Genomic DNA, 19,519 nt, shown 5'->3' on the forward strand with positions numbered 1-19,519 from the left:
CTAGCTGTCTGAACCTTCTGTACGTCTTTCTTTTCTTCCTGACTAGGTTCATTACATGACTCAAGAGATGGTGCAAGAGGAAGAGTTTTAGATTCATGGATCACTGAAACCGGTTCTGGGGAAGGTGTGGCATGTATAAATGGGATGGTCACATTGGGGCTGACATCCTTGCAGGTAGGTTTGTTTGCACTTTTAGGAGAAGTTTAAATTACTCTGGCAGGGGCGGGATACAGAATATTGGTGAAACAGAGATACATCATATTATAGTAAAGGAAGCAAGTCAGAGTGAGCTCAGCTTGTTGAGTGTCAAAAGAGTACAGCAAGGCTGAATGGTCTTCCCTTTATTGCTAGGAAGTAAGCATGCAGATGTATTAGGCAGTAAAGAAGGCAAACGGTATATTAGCCTTCATTGAGAGAGATTTTGAATAGAAGTGCAGGGATGTGTTGTTGCAATTATGCAGGGCCTTGGTGAGGCCACACCAAGAATAATGCATACAGTTTTGGTCTCCTTTTCTGAGGAAGGATGTTCTTGCTCTCAAGGTTTACCAGGCTGATTCTAGGGATAGCAGGACTAATGTATGAGGAGAGCTTGACTAGGTTAGGGTTGTTTTCGCTGGAGTTCAGACGAATGAGGAGGGATCTCATAGAGACTTACAAAGTTCTAACAGGACTAGAAAGGGTAAATGCAGGAGGATATTCCTGATGGTGGGGGAGTCCAGAACGAGGGTCACAGTCTGAGGATCTCCATTCAGGACAGAGAAGACATTTCTTCACCCATAGAGTGGTGAGCCTGTGGAATTCATTATCACAGGAAGTAGTTGATGCCAAAACATTGAATGTATTCAAGAGGCAGCTGGATACAGCTCTGGGCCAAATGGGATCAAAGGTGATGGAAAGAAAGCAGGATTAGGCTATTGAATTGGACGATCAGTTATGGTCTTAATGAATGGCAGAGCACGCTTGAAAGGCCAAATAGCCCCCTCCTGCTCTGATCTTCCAAGTTTCTATGTAATTGGTAAGACTGATGAATTAAGAGCATGGATTGACCCATGGAAGTGTGATATTGTTGCCATCACAGAAACATGGCTGAAGGAAGGGCAAGACTGACAACTCAACCTTCTGGGGTATAGGATCTTTAGGTGAGACAGAAGAAAGTGTTGAAAGGGAGGTGGGAAGCACTATTAATTAAGGGGTCAATTACTGCAATAAGGAGAGATGATACCTTGGATATCAAACAAGGTTTTGTGGGTAGAACTTAGGAATGTTGAGGGGGCAGACACCGGGAGTGTGTTATAGGCCCCCAAAGACCAGAAAATAGAGGAGCAGATATGTAGACAGTTCACTGAGATGTGTAAGAGTAATAATCAGGTAATTATGCTGGGGGATTTCAACTTTCCCAATATAAATTGGGATAGTCATAGTGTTTAGGGTTTAAGAGGGAGCAGGATTCTTGAAATGTATCCAGGGGAGTTTTTGTACCAATATGTGAAAGGCCCAACAAGGGATGGAGCAGTGCTGGATCCAGTTCTGGGGAACGAAGCTGAACACGGTGGCACAGTAGTTAGCACTGCTGTCTCACAGAACCAGGGACCCGGGTTTAATTCCCAGCTTGGGTCACTGTGTGAAGTTTGCATGTCCTCCCTGTGTCTGTGAGAGTTCCCACCAGATGCTCCGATTTCCTCCCACAGTCCAAAGATGTGCAGATTAGGTGGATTGGCCATGCTAAATTGCCTCTTAGTTCAGGGGGACTAGATAGGGTAAATGCATGGGGTTATGGGGATAGGGCCTGGATGGGATTGTGGTCAATGCAGACTCAATGGGCCGAATGGCTTCCTTCTGCACTGTAGGAGTCAATGATTCTAAGTGTTCAACGTGGTAGAAGGAGAGCATTTTCATGATAGTGACTACAACATAGTACAGTTCAAATTTGTTACGGACAAGGAGAAAGATAGCTTTCGATTGGGGGAAGGCAGGTTTTATTAAAATAAAGCAGGATCTGGCCAAAGTTGATTAAGAACAGCTCCTTGTGGGAAAGTCTACAACAGAGCAGTGGAGGCGGCATTCTAGAACAGAGAACACAGAACACTACAGGGCAGAAAGAGGCCCTCCGGCCCATCGAATCTGCACTGACCACAATCCCACCCAGGCCCTATCCCCATATCCCTACACATTTACCCTCTAATCCCTCTAACCTACACATCCCAGGGCAATAAGGGGCATTTTTTTTTAGCATGGCCAATCAACCTAACCCGCACATCTCTGGACCATGGGAGGAAACTGGAGTACCCAGAGGAAACCCACGCAGGCACGAGGAGAATGTGCAAACTCCACACAGTGACCTGAGCTGGGAATCGAACCCAGGTCCCTGGAGCTGTGAAGCAGCAGTGCTAACCACTGTGCTACCGTGCCGTCCCAAAAGGAAAGGAACTGGGGAGAGTACAGGTTCAAAATATACCATTTAAGGAGGCAATGTAAATGTAAAAATGTTCAAGGAACCCCGAATGTCTAAGATAATTCAGGGCTGGATGAAGAGGAGGAGAAAGGCTTTTAGCAAGTCAAAAGGGTGCAACTGAGCTGCTCCCTTTGGAATGTAGGTAGTACAAGAGGGAATTTAAGAAAGCAACTAGAAGAGCAAAAAGAGGCATGAGAAAGAACTCATGACCAGGATTAGGGAGAATCCCAAGGTATTTTATAAATACATTAAAGGGAAGAGGCTAATCAGGGAAAGAGTAGGACCCAAATGGAACCCAGAGGGACAATGTGTGTGAAGCCTTGAGATATTGGAAGGGTGTTAAATGAATACTTCTCTTCAGTCTTCACTCTGGAAACGGAGAATGTAGGTATGGAATTCAGTAAAAGGGACTGTTGAGGAACTTGCACAGTTTGACATAGAAAATGGGGAGGTATTGGAGGCTCTGATGGGGTTAAAAATGGACAAATCCCCAGGCCCAGATGAATTGCATCCCAGACTGCTGTGGGGATGATGCAGGAAACTGCATGGGCTCTTACACAAACTTTTAATTCCTCTCTGGCCATGGGGGAAGTGCCAGAGGACTGCAGGGCAGCTAATGTAGTTCCACTTTCAAGAAGAGTGGTAGAGATGAACCAGAAAAATACTGACCTCTATGTCTCACATCAGTACTAGGGAAACTATTGGAGAAAATTCTGAAGGAGAGGATTAATCTCCATTTGAAAGGCATGGATTAATTAGGGATAGTCAGCATGGTTTTCTCAGAGGGAGGTCATGCCTCGTAAATTTAAAATTTTTTGAAAACATGATTGAGTGTGTGGATGAGGGAAGTGCAGTTGACGTAGTTTACATGGACTTTAGCAAAGCCTTTGACAAGGTTTCACATGAGAGACTGAGAGAAGATTGAAGGACATGGAATTCAAGAAAACTTGGTGAGGTGGATCAGAAACTGGCTTAGCGACAGGACACAAAGGCTGTTTGAGTGACTGGAGGCCAGTGTCCAATGTGAACCACAAGATTCAGTGCTGGGACCTTATTGCATGCTCTATACATAAATGATACAAATGAAAATGTGGAGGGAATGTTAAGCAACTTTGCAGATAACACAACATTGGTAAGATGATTAATAGTGAAGAAGGTGGTTGTAGGTTACAGGAAGATATAGGAGGGTTGGGCAGATGGACAGAGCAGTGACAGATAGTATTTAACCCTGATAAGTGTGAGGTGATTTATTTTGGAAGAAGAAACAAGATAAGGGAGTATTTAATGAATGGCAAGGCACTGGGTAGCTCAGATAGATCTTGGGGTACTTATTCACAGATCCCTGAAGGTAGGCAGAGCAGGTGAACACAGTAGTTAAGAAGGCATATGGGACATTTTGCTTTTATCAGTTGTGGTATACAGCACAAGATTAAGGACGTAATGTTGAAGTTGTACAGATCGTTGGTTAGGCACAGCTGGAGTACTGTCTGCAGTTCTGGTCACCTCATAATAGGAAGGATATGGTTGCATTAGGGGGGAGATACAGAGGAGGTCACCAGCATGTTGCCTGGGATGGAGCATTTGAGCTATAAGGAGAGCCTGGATAGGCTTGGATAGTTTTCTTTAGAGCAGAGAAGACGAAGGGGGGAACATGATTGAGCTGTATAAGGTTATGAGGGCTATGGATGGGGTGAGTAGGGAGGAGGTGTTCCCATTGGTTGAGGGGTTAATCACAAGTAGACACAGTTTCAGGGTAAGGGGCAGGAGATACAGAGGAGATTTGAGAAAAAATCTTTGCACTCAGAAGGTGATGAGAATCTGGAATGCACTACCTGGAAAAAATATTTGGATGAGTACTTGAAACATCATTATATGCAAGGATACGGGACAAGTACAGGAAAATGGAATTAGCACATTTTTAGTGATAGTTATTGTCGGTGCAGACTCGACAGGCTGAAGGGCCATTTCTGTGACGCATGCCTCTACGTCAATGTGGTTGAGTCTCAAATGCCCTCTGAAATGGGGGGCATTTAGGGATGGGCAATAAACGCCGGCCCAACCAGGAACATCCACATCCTGTAAATGAATAGAGAAAGATTCACAACACACAAGTGCCTGACAATTACAATCAAGAGAGAATCTGACTATCTCCCCTTTAAAGTCAATGGCACTTTTCATCACTGAATCTCCACTATCAACATTCTGGGGCTTACCATTGACCAGAAACTGAACTGGACTAGCCACCTGTCATTCAGATGAGACCTGGCCTTCAGAATGCCCTGCTCAGCCTCATCGAACATTTGTATATTTACACAAACTTCTGCTGATCGCAGTAAATAAACTTTCATCCCTTCCTACATAGAAGCAATATACAACCCTCACAGTAGCCATTACTCTAATCACAGTAAGCATTACAGCATCTCTGTGAATATTACTGTTTACTTTCTAAAGCTAAGGTACTTGATTATAAGACATTTTTGCAGTTCCTCATACAACTTGCAAATTTTTGGTTTCAAGAAACTGCAGTAATCCAAAGTGCTCTTCAGAATTCCCATCTGAATCTTGAACTCCCAACTAGAATAAATTTCAGTAAAATGACTGCTTGGGACTATCTATTTAAAATGTAGAAAAATAAAAGTTCATAGAAATTTAATATGACTAAAAATCCTTCAAAAAATTAATTTTATTATTCTAGTACTCAAAATACTGATTGCACAAAGCTATAATCTGACCACATCGAGTCTAAATTGTAGTTCATTAAACACTAACTGTGAGAAAGATATAGAAATTTGGGAGCAGGAAAGATGGAAATATTACATTTAAAAACAGCTCTTTTAAAGAAATAATGTGGCTTATTAAATCTGTAGCACAAAATAATTCCACTACCTCAATGCGAGACTGTTCTGTCACTGTTAGCGGATGAATTTGGTTTCTTGCTCACAATTAGCAGCTTTCCTCACTGCAGTAAGTTCTGAATTGCCTTTGTTCACTTTCTAATCTAACAGCTTCAAAAGCAACCCATCTCTTGTACTTAATGTCTGTCAGTCTTGCATTTATTTACTCCTTGAGAGTATTTGTCCCATTTATTCACCAGCATTTCCCTTCAGCCGTCCAACTCATTCTTCATCTTTTCATTGCCTCCCGCGTGTCAGCGTGGTTCAGTTCCAACTTCCAAATCCTCCTCTGCAGGACACGAGCTCTTAATCTGTCTGATGTCCTGGTACCACACTGAGGGAATGCTGCACTGGCAGAGGCACCCAGCTAAAACATTTACCCATTGATGGATGATAAACGACTGCATGCCACAGTTTGAACAGCAGCATGGAAAGCTTCCAAGCCAACATTCCTAAACTAACATCATGAAAAGCAGGTTAGCTGACAAGCCATCTCACTGCTTTTGGTGTATGCCAAAAGGCTTACACTTACACCCTGACAGTGGGTTTACTGAGTGTTTAACAATGGCTTGAAAAACACAAGGAAGAATTTGGTCTTTAGCTTCAAATTTCACTGTTGCACAATGGAGCAACCCCAATAGGAGATCAGATTCAATAATTGCATAATATGTGCTATTTTATCTGTGGCAGTATTGGCTTTGATCTGTAATGATTAGGAAGTGTCTCAGGACAGTAGGGCTAACCTACTGTCCTGAGACACCAGTGACATAAGGCGACACAACTTATGGCAGGAGCAGGGTTGGATAAGAGTATCCCCTCAAACCTCTTATTCAATTATATCATGCCTGATCTGTACTTCAATTCTATTTCCCCATCTTTTCTCCATATTCCTTGACACCCTTACCCAACACTTCTATTGTCAGTCTCGATAGCTCCTAATGTCCCCAAACATCCATTGCCTCAGAGGTGAGAATTACAGATTTTCACCACTCAACATGTACAAGAAGTTCCTCCTGATGCTACTACTGAACTACCTAGCTCCAATTCGAGGATTATGTTTTGTTGTTCTTGAATCTCTCAATAGTTATTCAGTCTCTATCCTACTGAATCCTTCTACTATTTAAAAGGTAAATCATAATCTGAATTAAAGGAAACACAAGGCATGTTTATACAGCTTATTCATAGAATCCCTACAGTGCAGAGGGAGGCCATTCGGCCCATCGAGTCTGCACTCACCCAGACCCTATCTCCGTAATCCTACATATTTACCCCACTAATCCCCTGACACTAGGGTCAATTTAACATGGCCAATCAACCTAACCCACATATCTTTGGACTTTGTTTTCATCATATTTTTATTCTACCATGGGATAGGAGCATTGCTGGCAAGGCTAGAATTTGTTGTTGGTTCCCAATTGCCTTTGAGGTGGTAGCGGGCTGCCTCTGTGGATCTGTGCCAGGGAGGGAGTTCTAGGTTTGAGATCTAGTGACAGTAAAGGAACAGTGATTATAGTTCCAAGTCAGGATGGTGAGTGTTTGGAGGGGAATTTGCAGGTGTTTGTTGCCCTTTACCCTGAACCCTAGTGCATCAACACTGTACACCTTCCACGGTCAATATCTCCCTTTTGAGGTACAGTGTCAAAAACTGAAAAGTGCTTCTAGATGTAGAATGTTCAAGGCTCTCTAAGAATGAAGCATCACACGCATCCCATTTATATTTCAACCCTCGTGCAACCGGGTCTGGATATGACTTTACCAGACCAAAATTATTGCAAAAGATTGATTCTTCAACAAGGATTTTCACAATTATAAGGTTCAAAGATCATCATTTTCATCAATCTAACAATTCAAATAAAGCTAGTGACAAGAAACAGGTCTTATACAAAAGCTTCAGTTTTAGTTATGTGTGGATCCTACATCTGTAACAATACTGCAGATCACTGTAATACCCCAATTGCAAACTCAATCAATGGACTTCTATTGGTGGAATTGCACAAATAAGCAGTTCTGCAGAGATATACCTTGTTTCATTGTTTCTAGAGTAATTTAAGGCAAGTCCACTCAAAATGAAGTTCAGAATACCCTAAATTTCATCCTCCCCTCCCTTCTGCACACATCTAAACATTGGTGGAACATGACTAAGAACAACTGCACAAAATCATTGCTGATGGTGATATGTCCTGTTGTGGGCACATGAACAGGTAAACTGCTTCCTTGTTGATTAAATGGGGCAAACCCCAAAGTTCCAAATTGTTCCCTTGTGGCTCTCTTGTGTGTAACCCTGAGTCTAAGTATGATTCACTCTGCTGATTAACTTGTTTCTTTTATCAAAGGAAGCCTCAAGGCAAGGCAATTAGGCCTGGGCTCATGCTTTTGGTGGCTTACTCATTCAGTTGACTAACCAGCAGATTCAGATTCCCCCACACCACAGGAGGTTGTTGTGACTGAGGGAGCAGTTTCTTGATCACTGATTACGTTAGCTGGCTGCTGACTGCAGTATGTGCTAAGCAGCAGGTTGAAGCAGCAAGTCTACCCTCTGGGTTGCTGACTTCAGACTTTGCAAACTTTTTAATGAAGGATTCTGGCAGAGCTTCCAGCCCTCCATTCTGGGCTAGGGTCTTCCAAAATAAGTAAAACGCAATGTTGCTTTTCATCCTGTAACACCAAACCCTGACAAAGATTGAAAATCAACCCAAAAACTTAATTGTAAATACAGATGGAACCTCCACTGTGCACCCTAATAATGATCTGATAAGAATCTGACTAGACTTTGTCTCATTATACACCTTCCAACTCCAGCTGCAATCTAACATGAAACAATCACATTGGGCGTCATTGTTTTGGATGGCACGGTGGTGAGCACTGCTGCCTCACAGCGCCAAGGACCTGGGCTCAATTCCTGGCTTTGGTCACTGTCTCTGTGGAGTTTGCACGTTCTCTCTGTGTCAGCATAGGTTTCCTCCAGGTGCTCCGGTTTCCTCCCACAATCTGAAACATGCGCGAGTTAGGTAGATTGGCCCTTAGTGTTGGGGGATGGGAGGGATTAGCAGGATATAAATATGTGGGGTTACAGGGATAGGGTGGGATTGTTATGGGCCAAATGGCTTTCTTCAGTACTGCAGGGATTCTATAATCTAAAATCTCAAAACCTCAGGAAGATTACATTCACAATGTTATTTAAATTGTACTATTTGCATTCTCAAATGTCAGCCTTATGAGGTAAGACCAACAGAGATTTACCCCACTGGGCTGAGATAAGGACTTTCTTCATTATTGAACATGTTGTAAGCAGAAGCTAAAACTGGGATAAGCCACCATGATTAAGATGCTGGACAGTCTGTGTGTTCAATAACCTGGTCAAACATTACCATTGCCCAACAGACTGAAAGCCATATTATTCAAAATGAACTGTTCCTATAATTATTCTCTAAACTGAGAGGTAGAACAGAAGTCATTTAGGGAATGTGTGTCAGGAGTATTACACAAGAAATAGAAGCAAGTGTAGACTACACAGCCTGTTGAGCCTGCTCCGCCATTTAATACCATCATGGCTGATCTTGGGTTTCCACTCCATTTTCCTACCCTCCTCTCCATAACCTTTAATTTTCAATACTTTTCACTGTACATTAATACATGTGACAATGATAAATCAAATCAAATACTCCGAGACACCAAAAATCTGTCGATCCCAACCTCAAATGTATTCAATAATGGAGTATGCACAACCCTCTGGAGTAGAATTGCGAAGGTTCACAGCCCTTGGAATGAAGAAATTTCTCCTCATCTCATCCTAAACAATCCCCCCTTTACCCTGAGACTGTGTCTCCAGGTTTTGGATTCCCCAACTAGCAGAAACAATCTGAGCACCCAGCCTACCAAGCCCCTTCAGAGTTTTGTAGGAATTGCACTCCCTTGCAACGGGATGCATTAAATGCAGAATGCATGTAGTAAAACATCTACCTTTCACGATTGTGTAACAACTGTATGCCTCTTTGCAGATGTTTCAACGGTCAAACCTATGTCCACAGGTTTCTGATACCTAGTGAAACCTATACTAGCTGGCAAGCTTCCCATTTCAATAACATCTACAACAAATACAGCTCCATTGATAAACTAATATCAGACATCCTATAACAAAGTTCCAATTAAGTACTCATGCCTGATTTGAAGATTGCTAATATATACGTATGTACACCATATGCCGTGGATGCAGCCTTTTAAGAGATTACAGGAATGAACACAGTCCTTAGACCACAAAGTTCCAGGAACACACAAAAGAATTCTCCCACATTCTGTTAAACCAAACAAGAAATTGACTCAACAAAGCCCCAGGTAAGCAGCAGGGGTGTAAACAGTGCACAATTCAGTTGACTGACAAGCTACACATTTACAGAGGCATCATGAAAATCAAGCGGAGTTTATGCAGCTTTGCTTACAATATCAGGAAAAAAGGCTTTTTAAAATCCATTCACAAGCTGAAAGCACAAACATGATTAAAATAATATGCAAAACAAAAACATGACTTTGTAAGGACAGTTCTTTAAGTTGACTCCCTGAGGCAGCCTGTGACAATTTTGACCAATCTTCAAACTCAGGTGCCATTTTTTCTTGGTGTTATTTTGAATTGATTTGGTTTCAATAACCAAGACATATTATTAGAGTGAAGATAATCAGAGGCAACGTTTTCACATCAAGACAGATTGGATTTCAAAACCCTAAAGTCAATCTCACACAGAAATTCAATGGACCAAGAGCACCGATCCCACACTGTGACAAGGCTGTGTTAGGAAGCTGCTTGTGGCGATCCTTCAATTGTTTAAGACGCCATTTTGTTATTTAATGTGATAAAACGTTTGCCTTCGCCTCTGCAAATTTAAAATTAAAACTGGTCTTTTGATTAGGTTAGTAAAGTGGTAGCAATAGTGTTATAAATGGACACATTGTGCTGCACATTTACTGGACACGGGATGTTTGTGGAATGATACTTGGCCCAACAAACCCCCTCAAGGCCCTTTAACTATCCAACTTTCTGTCCTCCTCTCTGAATTACACGTTCCCTTGCGGGACTCTCAGCAGATGTTTCCCAGGTGACCACTCTGCCTTTACTACAACTGTCTTTGCCAAGTGCTTGAACCTATTCAACCATGAGGGAATACTCTGGATAATTCTGGGGCATAGTAAGAAGGAGCAGAAACCCTGGCCCATTTCTCCATCTTTCATCCAAACCCACAGCAGTGGCCCTATCCCCATGCTGTCATTACAAAAGATGGAACCTGAGGTTTTCTAGTATGTAGATCTCAGCACAACAGAGGCCTTGCCACCAATCACCTGGAAAGCTGGCAGCTTGGCTTTTTACTGCGACACCTGTTCACAGGATTGAACCACATATCCTCATTGGGCATCCTCATATGCCATGCAAGTGCCAGCATGGGAACTGCAGACATGGAAACCATCTTTAATCATTCTCAAACTTTATAGTTTCATCAAGATTAAGAAAGAAAATCTGCCTTTGTTCCCTTTCGAAGCTGAAAAGAAATGTGCTCAGCTTTATTTCAGACCTCTCAACGTGTCCATTCCTCAAGTCCAATCTCTAATGGTGAACGTCACCAAACTATTCAACAATGACACCAAACTGTCTTCACAGACTGTGCACTTCACCTCACCCTCTACATACTCCAAGTAGGGGTCATCAATGGTGATCAAGAACAGGATTTTTGGCAACTTTCCCCTCCCTCCCCCTCCTCCCTACCCCAGTGGCACTGAGGCTAATTCTAAAGGCCCAGCTGCAGCTCCAGAGAAGACCAGTCGCAACAGACCAGGGATCATAAAAGACCACCCCACTCCCACCCATTTACCCAGTAGGATGTCAAAAGTATATTTACTATAAACTGGATAGAGACTGGCTGAAGTTTGCTTGCTACCGTGAGCTTACCAGGGACAGCAGCACCTATTCTGAGAATTCAAGTAGGGGGACAACCAAATGGATTTCTGTGCAGTTCAATGACTCTTTGATTTTATAAAATCCAAACGTGGAGCACTACAAGCAAATACTACACACTAGTCAACCTAGAGAGCTGCCCATTGTACAGTTAAATACCTGTGCTATCTGCTGTCCTCCCAGAGGAACGGAGCTTTGAGGCGTGGACGATGCAACAGAGGCAGATGGGAACCGTGGTCGCACAGCACGGGTCATAGAAGGCATCATCTTTGAGGACAGAGGGACAACAGACAAGTAATCGCAAAACAAGAATGCAGTGCTGCAAGAATGAAAGGAAGCACACACGTCCCTACGTGGAATCACAACCTCCTGAATTGGGCAACTCAAAGCCACCTTCTATCGCCCATTACAGACAAGGGAAAACAGTCATTCTGAACAGTCCCATAATCTAAAGGGCAAATTAAACAGGTTTAACTTTCCGTTTTTACTGGAATCAATTTATTTTTATTTAATATTGAAAAAGCTAATTCAATTCAGTTCTTTTTTTATTGGAAAGTGAGGAGGATTCAGTTTAAACCAGGGATTACAGATTGTATTGGATTCCTGTCCATTCATTAAACTTCTCTAACAGTATTGTCCAATAGCACAGATGTGGGAACAGTGACACTGATTTAACCAAATGCACTAATTTTGGTAGAAAACACCTTACACAAACTCTCATGATACATGTAAGCATAATTCACACTTCACTGAACAAACACCTACTCCCATTCATTAGCCATACAAAATAAAGCACTCCACAATCAAAAAACCCACGCACTCTGCTTTTCAATCATCTCAATTGATCAACAAACACACAAGATTAATGTTCACATGGTTACATCCTGGGAATGAGTATTGAGATCACTTGCCCAATGATTTTTTGCCTACTACTATTGATTTACTGATCAGGCATGCAATTAGCCACATCTGGATTCCCAATGAGCCACACGTGCTGAGCGGAAAACATATTGGACAACACTGACCCACAGCATACTGATAACTTGTGTGCTGCCTATTTGCTTTGCCCTTTTCCCAGAGGCACTGAAGATATCTGGAGTAGAAGGCCACCAGCACTACTCGGCCTCCGATACCTCAGCCAGATGGGCAATACTGTGCCTATTTCTTGTTGGCTTGATTCTGGAGTTGACTGGATGCCACGAGTTTTACCTGGGATCTGCCGCTTACTGACTGAAAACTGCCCCATCTCTCTTTAGTGCTCAGGTCGTTCTGTCTCCTGTAGAAAATTAAACGAACTGACAAAGTAAGCTTCAAAGTCAGCTGTTCTGCCACAAGCCAGATATCAGATCAGCAGAATAGGGGACAACATTTCCCTATCATAGAAACACAGGATCCCACAGTGCAGAAGGAAGCCATTAGTCCAGCAAGTCTGCACCAACTCTTATCCAAGGCCCACCTCCCCATCCTATCCCCATAACCCCGTGCATTTACCAGACTAAAGGACAATTTAGCATGACCAATCCACCTAACCATATCTTGCAGTTTCTTTTCTTTCTATTTGTGTGTCACTTTGCGAACATTTATGTCATAACATTTTGAAAGTGGATACAATCAAGATAACAGCCAATTAAATATGCTATAATGATTTTTCTTCCCATCGCAAACCGTTAAAGATTTTTTATGGGACGTGTGTACTTCCAAAAAAATAAAGTTTAAATTCAGCAATACTTAAACAAAAGAGGCAGCTTGAGCAGAGACTGAAGGACAGAAGATCCAATGATTCCATTAGTTCACAGAAACATAGAGGCAGCCAGCAAAGGGCAATGGGAGGCGATTTAAACAGGAAGCATCACAACATGCACTGACTGACAAGACAATACCTTGAAGAAACCAAGCAGATGAAGTTACCCTGCAAACCCACCAGCTGGTCAGTCTTGGCACACCAACAATATATCACACATTTCAGCAACAAAGCATATTCCACTGGCCTGACCTGCACCTACTCATTAGTGTTACTGGGCGCTACCTGTTTGTGTACCTAACCAAGTCTCGGTGGCTTTCCTCAAGCCTGTCATGTATGTTAGGCGTGACATCTACTGCTGACAGTGAATTGGTCTTGGCTTTTGTCCCATATTTTGCTGCTTTCTCTCCTTTCCAGCCGGATACTTTCTCACTGCATCCATTCACATTATGCAAAACCAGCGTTAAGGAGATTTTCAGATGCAGTTGCCATGGCAGCTCCTCACTCATCCTAGTACACAACCTAAAAACAAATTATAACACTGACAAAAACTCCCCACAAGAATGCAATTTCCAGGAGTTAAAACAATGGACTTTGCCATGGGTTGTTTCTTTGTCTGAAATCTCACTGATAAAGGAAATTATCAGTATATTTTACAAGGCTCATGCCGTCAGTAGTATTCAGTGCTGGTCCTTCACATCACATAGTTCCTATTGTCCTGTAACCATCTCCAATCCACTGGATCTTACCCATGCGTTTGCCCGAGCATGGCCATTCTTGGGCTGAGAGCAGATGTGAAACAATGGGGTAACCACTTGCCATGCCCTCGAATGACCTTCAGTATCCATCACAAAGAGGATGAATTGCCGCAAACACCTCCCTGTTTACTGCCTACATCAGCCATTCATACGAAACAGATGAAATTAAAGGCAAAGTTCCTCAGCTCCAGTGTCTGTGACAGTCAGCAATAGTCCTGCATCTAAACAAGGGAGGGGGGGAGAAAGACCATTTAGCATCAGGGTAGAGGTGTATCTCAGACCAACCATTCACTTGCAGTTCCAAGCTCAGCTCCCTGGAGGGTTCATACCCAGGACTGATGACATTTTTGGCTGTCACTGGTGAGTGAGAGTTCCACGAGATGGGGAGAGAAAGATCAAAAGAGTGAACAAGAGACACACATGTGGAAAGAAATGATTAGATGTGTGTGAGGCACAGAAAGAGTGGAATGTGTACTTACAGAAATGGCAAAAAAACTGAGAGAAGCAGACAGATCAGCTGGAAGACATGAGAGAGAAAGGGCATGACAGGCTTAAAGAGAGCATAGGAGACATACAAAAGAGAGAAACAGAAAGAAGCAAAAAACCGAGGGAAAGCAAACAGGGTAATGAATGAAAATCAAAATGTGCAACAGGTAAACAGAGAGAGGCAGAAGGAAATAATTTAATACAAAAATAGAGGGGCAAGACAGATATTACACGGCAGAAAGACCACTAGAGTCTTTACAGGTTGACAGAATTGTCATTTTAACTGGTATCAACAGTGATATTAACAATATGACAGGAGATCTGCCTTTAAAGGATGCTGGAGCAAACATTTGCTGCAGAATCTTTGTTTTTAACCCTTCCAGCACTGAACTCTTGGATACTACATATCAGGAAACCTAAGTACATGAAAATTGACATCAATCAGTGAAAGGAAAGGACTGGGCCTGAGTTGGAGAACTGGATGAAATGCACTGAAACTAAATGAAACATGTAAAACTTCAAAGAATCAGAGCCTTATTTACAGCCCCGTTCAAGACCACACCCCAACATACTTCACACAAACATCACTCCAGGGAAATATATAATACTAATACATTTACTAAAAGAGGAAGAATAGATGCAAGATCACTAGCATTTCCCACTTCTTGTAATAGCAACGTCTCCAAAGAATTGGTGTATCGGTGAGATGTTAAAAGGCCACATAACTGTCAAGTCCCGTCATGGTGTCGTACTCTCTTGACAACATATCAGCTCTTAATTTTGAGCCCAATAATCCAAATCTTGTAAGGGCTCAGAACAGAAGTCCTGACGAATAATTCAAAGAACAAAGATATAGGGCACCTGGCACCTTCGAGTGGAAATGAGGAATGAACATGAAGACTCTCCGAACTGCTCAGCTAGTTCAGACAGAGTGACTGATGCAGAACACAACTTAAGCAGTGTTGTCCCAACATATAATTATCTCCTCTGCTCCCAGGTTACGGAACATGAAAACTGCCCAAAGCTTTTATTCAGCACAGTTCTACACTCGCTGATCCAGCCAGTGGAGGCTTCCAATGAGTTACCCTCATAACCTGACAATTCAATTCAAAGGCTCTTCCAGGAGATTGAAGAACTTTGTTAAGACTGAGACCTTTTCAGCTTTGGCTGTTGGTCACAGGTCACATCAGAATTTCACACACACTGCTGTTGCCAAAAGCTGCATCATCAGCATAAATCTGGATTCTTAATACTGCTCAGTTCTAATTCCTCCAAACTGAATCTCATGCAGGCAATAGGTAGATGGAGCTCAACGTGGCAACAGTGTGAGGACATCCAAACCATCCACCACAAGAAGCAATTGCTGTTGGAGGTTATTTGCAAATTTCAATACTCAAAGAATGTTTTTGTGAGGAAAGGGCAATAGAGTTATGGAAGCAGGTGGTAGATGGAGTTGAGAGATGGATAGCCATTATGCAGTTGAGGGGTTAAATGGCCTCTCTCATTCCCATAAATAGCAAAAGTTTTATAGATCACCTCCTTCTAGATATGAAAAAAAATTCACACTTCAGTGGATTTAGTCAAGGCAAATATTAACACTTGCTATTGTCAGTCTGCAGTGGAAATTTGCAGAAGTAGAAACATTGCCTCCATTGCAGTGTGGCACAATGCCTGTGTAAGTCAGCTAGCAAGCACTGGCAATCACAGGTGCTTGGCCTGTTTGTGATCCTGATGGGTACATGAGTGGATGAGATAAAACTCTGAGAACCAGGTCTTCCTTCAACATCGCAGAATCAACCAATGAGATAGTCATTATGTCCCCTTCCGCCCTGATCGCAGAACTGAAATGTTGAAACCCACCCTGCCATGCAGATCAACAGCCCAGCCTAAAATACTGTGCTTCAAATTGAAGAGGAGTTCAACTGTCTGCATTGAAATATGGCCATAGGGACTATCTCAGTGCTTTCAGGGTAGCTTGGACTGCCTGAAATGGAGAATTGATTCCAACTGAAGATCATCAACCTTTGGTGCAAGGTAGGGGCTCATGTAGTGAATGCAGATTCTCTGCAAATGTTCACCAGCATTGGGACAATTTCCTGTCAGTGGCTGTCACTGCAACTTTTAACAGGTAAGAGGAGTGTTGTGAGACATGGCTCACAGTCACTGTGGTCTCCTGGATCTTGTTTTCAGCACATCTAGTGATCAATGTAGAATTTCCTAGATTTATGTGCCCATGAATTAGCTTTTTTTCCCCCCCAAATCAGGTTTTTGCCTCTCCCAGGAGATTACTTGCCAGCTCATGGCCAGGAGAACCATTGGGAATTAAGATGTTAAATTGTTGCACCCCAATCTGGCTGTATGTTCTATATAACAGGATGTTGCATTTACTGAGAATAGTCACCTGTTGGATACTGGATAACAATTCCACTGGCTTCAGTCAGCACCATGCCTGCCATAATCCCTCACTGAGGGTTGGATACAAATGTCGCACTCTGGTTCTTTACCCATGTTGGAGGTGAGGTGAGGTAGGTCCACACTTTGATTGTGCTGCTGAAACATCGCAAAATGCCAGCCAATCTGCTCAGAACTCGAGCCTCTAGGGGTGCAGGAAAGACTGCACAACTTTTGTTCCTTGACTGCAATCCTCTGTTACAGGCATCAGCCACTGGGCTGCTGCAGGACGAGATGATCACACCCACAGCCCACTCAGTACAATGAGATTCAGGATGGTTTTAAATGCTCTTTGATCCACATTGACTTCTGAGTGTACGGAATGCAAGGGGCCATCGTAGAACATTCAGCTACAAATGGTTACTTGTGTATGCCTGGCACTCAAATGCTAACAGAACCCGGATTGGGAAGGAAAACTGCACCCATTATCCAGGCTTCAATGGCCAGCAACATAGTAGAACGATGGATAACATGAGCACAATCTTCAGTTGTTTCGCTCTTTAAAAAAAAATTGACTGCAAGTAAAGCTCCATACCCAGTTACGACTCCAGCTTGGGACTAATTGTGACCGATTTCCTTGGCTTGGGATTTTCTGTGCTGAAATTCATCCAAAGAATGTACCAGACAGCTGTGTAAAGAGAACAATTTCCACACATACATTGTGCCTTTTTCACCGAAACAAAATAGGTGACCATCATTCCCTGATTCATTCCCCAGGGTAATGTCTTGACCAATCAGAATCAACCAGCCTGTTGGGATTTAAACAAAGCTTGGCAATTAACTGTCAGTTATCAGTAAACTGCTGCATTCTGCGTGGCAACGCCTCTACCAGAGTCCACTTGCCAACCAATCAATACTCTCTTCCCATGCAGTATAAATTTTTTTTTACAATTTGGTATTCGTGCAAATTGTTCTGATGAAGATGAAGAGTGTCAACAACATGTGTCTGCTTTCAGCAGTACTTAACTTCTCAATCCAGAGATGTCTGGTGCAATTTATCAGAATAGGCTTCCATAAGTGTTGCTGGAGAAGATTCTAGCCAGCCATCTTAGTTGTGCTTCACGTTAGAAGCCATGTTTACTAAGTGGTTAAGAGCTCCCTTAAATGCTCCTATGAAAGGGAAAGGTTTGAACTTTGAGCCCCCGAGACATCGTTTTGCCTGGGACCTCTCTTTTGAGGGCCGAGGTTCACAAAGAACAAGAACTCCCCCCCCAGTTCCTCACCCACCTCAACGAAAGCAACACTACCAGTAGCTTGCCAAAAATATCCACCTGCCTTGGGACCCTACGCAGAGGCATCGAAATTCATCCCAGCTTTAGAAGGTGCACTGGCTGCAGTTTTATGAGATGGACCTGCCTGAACCCGAAAGAACATTGTTCCCTGAATGAATCACAAGTGTCTCCTTCTGGCTGCAGGCATTTAAGTCCAGCAAGGGGCATGCATGCGGCAGGTTGTAGTGGGCTGCTCTTGGACGTTGCTTCGGGAGTTGCCTATTGCTTCATGTCGTTAGTGTGCTTAAACTGGACCATCTCGAGGGTAACATGACAGCTCAGAGACTATCTCTGTTGCTGTGCGGACACATGGATTTGGGCCTGTGTCTGTGGGAGTTTGCACGTTCTCCCCGTGGTTGCATGGGTTTCCTCCGGGTGCTCCGGTTTCCTCCCACATCCCCAAAGATGTGCTTTTAGGCTGATTGATTGGGTACTAAATTGTCCCTAAATTGGACCTCCCTGATCCTCGCACATTAGGCGTAGACTAAAATCACGAATAGGACACTGAGACAGTGGGACGGCGGCGCGGGCTCGTTGGGCCGAAGGGCCTGTTTCCCGTGCTGTGTTGTTCTTTGTCTACAGTGGAATTGAATTGGGGTCAAAACTGTTTCTAGAGCCAATAATTTTGGTTAGAGTATTTGTTTTAAATTTGTTCACAGGATGTGAGCATCATTGGCAAGGCCAGCATTTACTGCCCATCCCTAATTGCCCTGGAAAAGGTGGTAGTGAGCTGCCTTCTTAAAATGCGGCAGTCCACGTGTTGTAGGAGCACCTACAGTACTGAAATGTTGCAGACATGTGCATTAGTGGAAGCCGCCCTAGTCATCTGATATCGGTTGATGACTGACCGGTGGGCAAACTTGAAGGTTGGGGTGACTTATCACAAATGCCATCTGCATCAAAGATCACAGACTCGTCCTTTCTCATCAGAGGCTGTGCAGAATCCAGGGGTAACAATGTCAATCTGAAGCCAGGCCAGGCAGAACTGCTTCTTTGCAAACTGCACAGTCTCAGGCAGTGTCATGAGAATCACAAGAGATTAAAAGCAGCAGCTCTGGTTGGTAAAGTTTACAGTTTCAAACTGCGACATTGGATGCCAAACCTGAGCAAGATCACAGTTGCCCAAGAACTGAGTGCAGTTCTGGGATTCACACTATAGGGAAGATACTGAGGCCGTAGCTAGGTTACTACGCAGATGTTAATGAAGAAAGGATGTTACCTGGATTGGGCGGCATGCCTTATGAGGGTAGGTTGAGAGAGCTCGGTCTTTTCTCTTTAGAAAGACGACGGATGAGAGGTGACCTGATAGAGGGGTATAGGATGTTGAGAGGTATTGATAGAGTAGATTCTCAGACGCTTTTTCCTAGGGCTGAAATGGCTGCCACAAGAGGACACAGGTTTAGGGTGCTGGGGAGTAGGTACAGAGGAGATGTCAGGGGTAAGTTTTTCACTCAAAGGGCGGTGGGTGCGTGGAATCGGCTGCCAGCGGTGGATTCGATAGGGTCTTTTAAGACTTTTGGATAAGTAC

At 43.2% G+C, this 19,519-nt stretch overlaps 1 protein-coding gene across 4 annotated transcripts in view; it reads right to left on the reverse strand.

The window, feature by feature from the left end:
• Positions 1-19,519, reverse strand: part of med15 (mediator complex subunit 15) — a 117,170-nt gene that overhangs the window by 48,672 nt on the left and 48,979 nt on the right. For 3 of the 4 annotated variants that reach the window (XM_080208597.1, XM_080208594.1, XM_080208599.1), the window contains one exon: positions 11,444-11,551. The exons of the other annotated variant lie outside the window; for it this stretch is intronic. In XM_080208597.1, coding sequence (XP_080064723.1) covers positions 11,444-11,551 — 108 coding nt within the window. The remainder of the gene's footprint in view (positions 1-11,443; positions 11,552-19,519) is intronic. 4 annotated transcript variants of the gene reach the window in all.

This window comes from Carcharhinus amblyrhynchos, chromosome 20 (genome assembly GCF_965287045.1).
Source record: "Carcharhinus amblyrhynchos chromosome 20, sCarAmb.v2.hapA, whole genome shotgun sequence".
Lineage (NCBI taxonomy): Eukaryota > Metazoa > Chordata > Chondrichthyes > Carcharhiniformes > Carcharhinidae > Carcharhinus > Carcharhinus amblyrhynchos.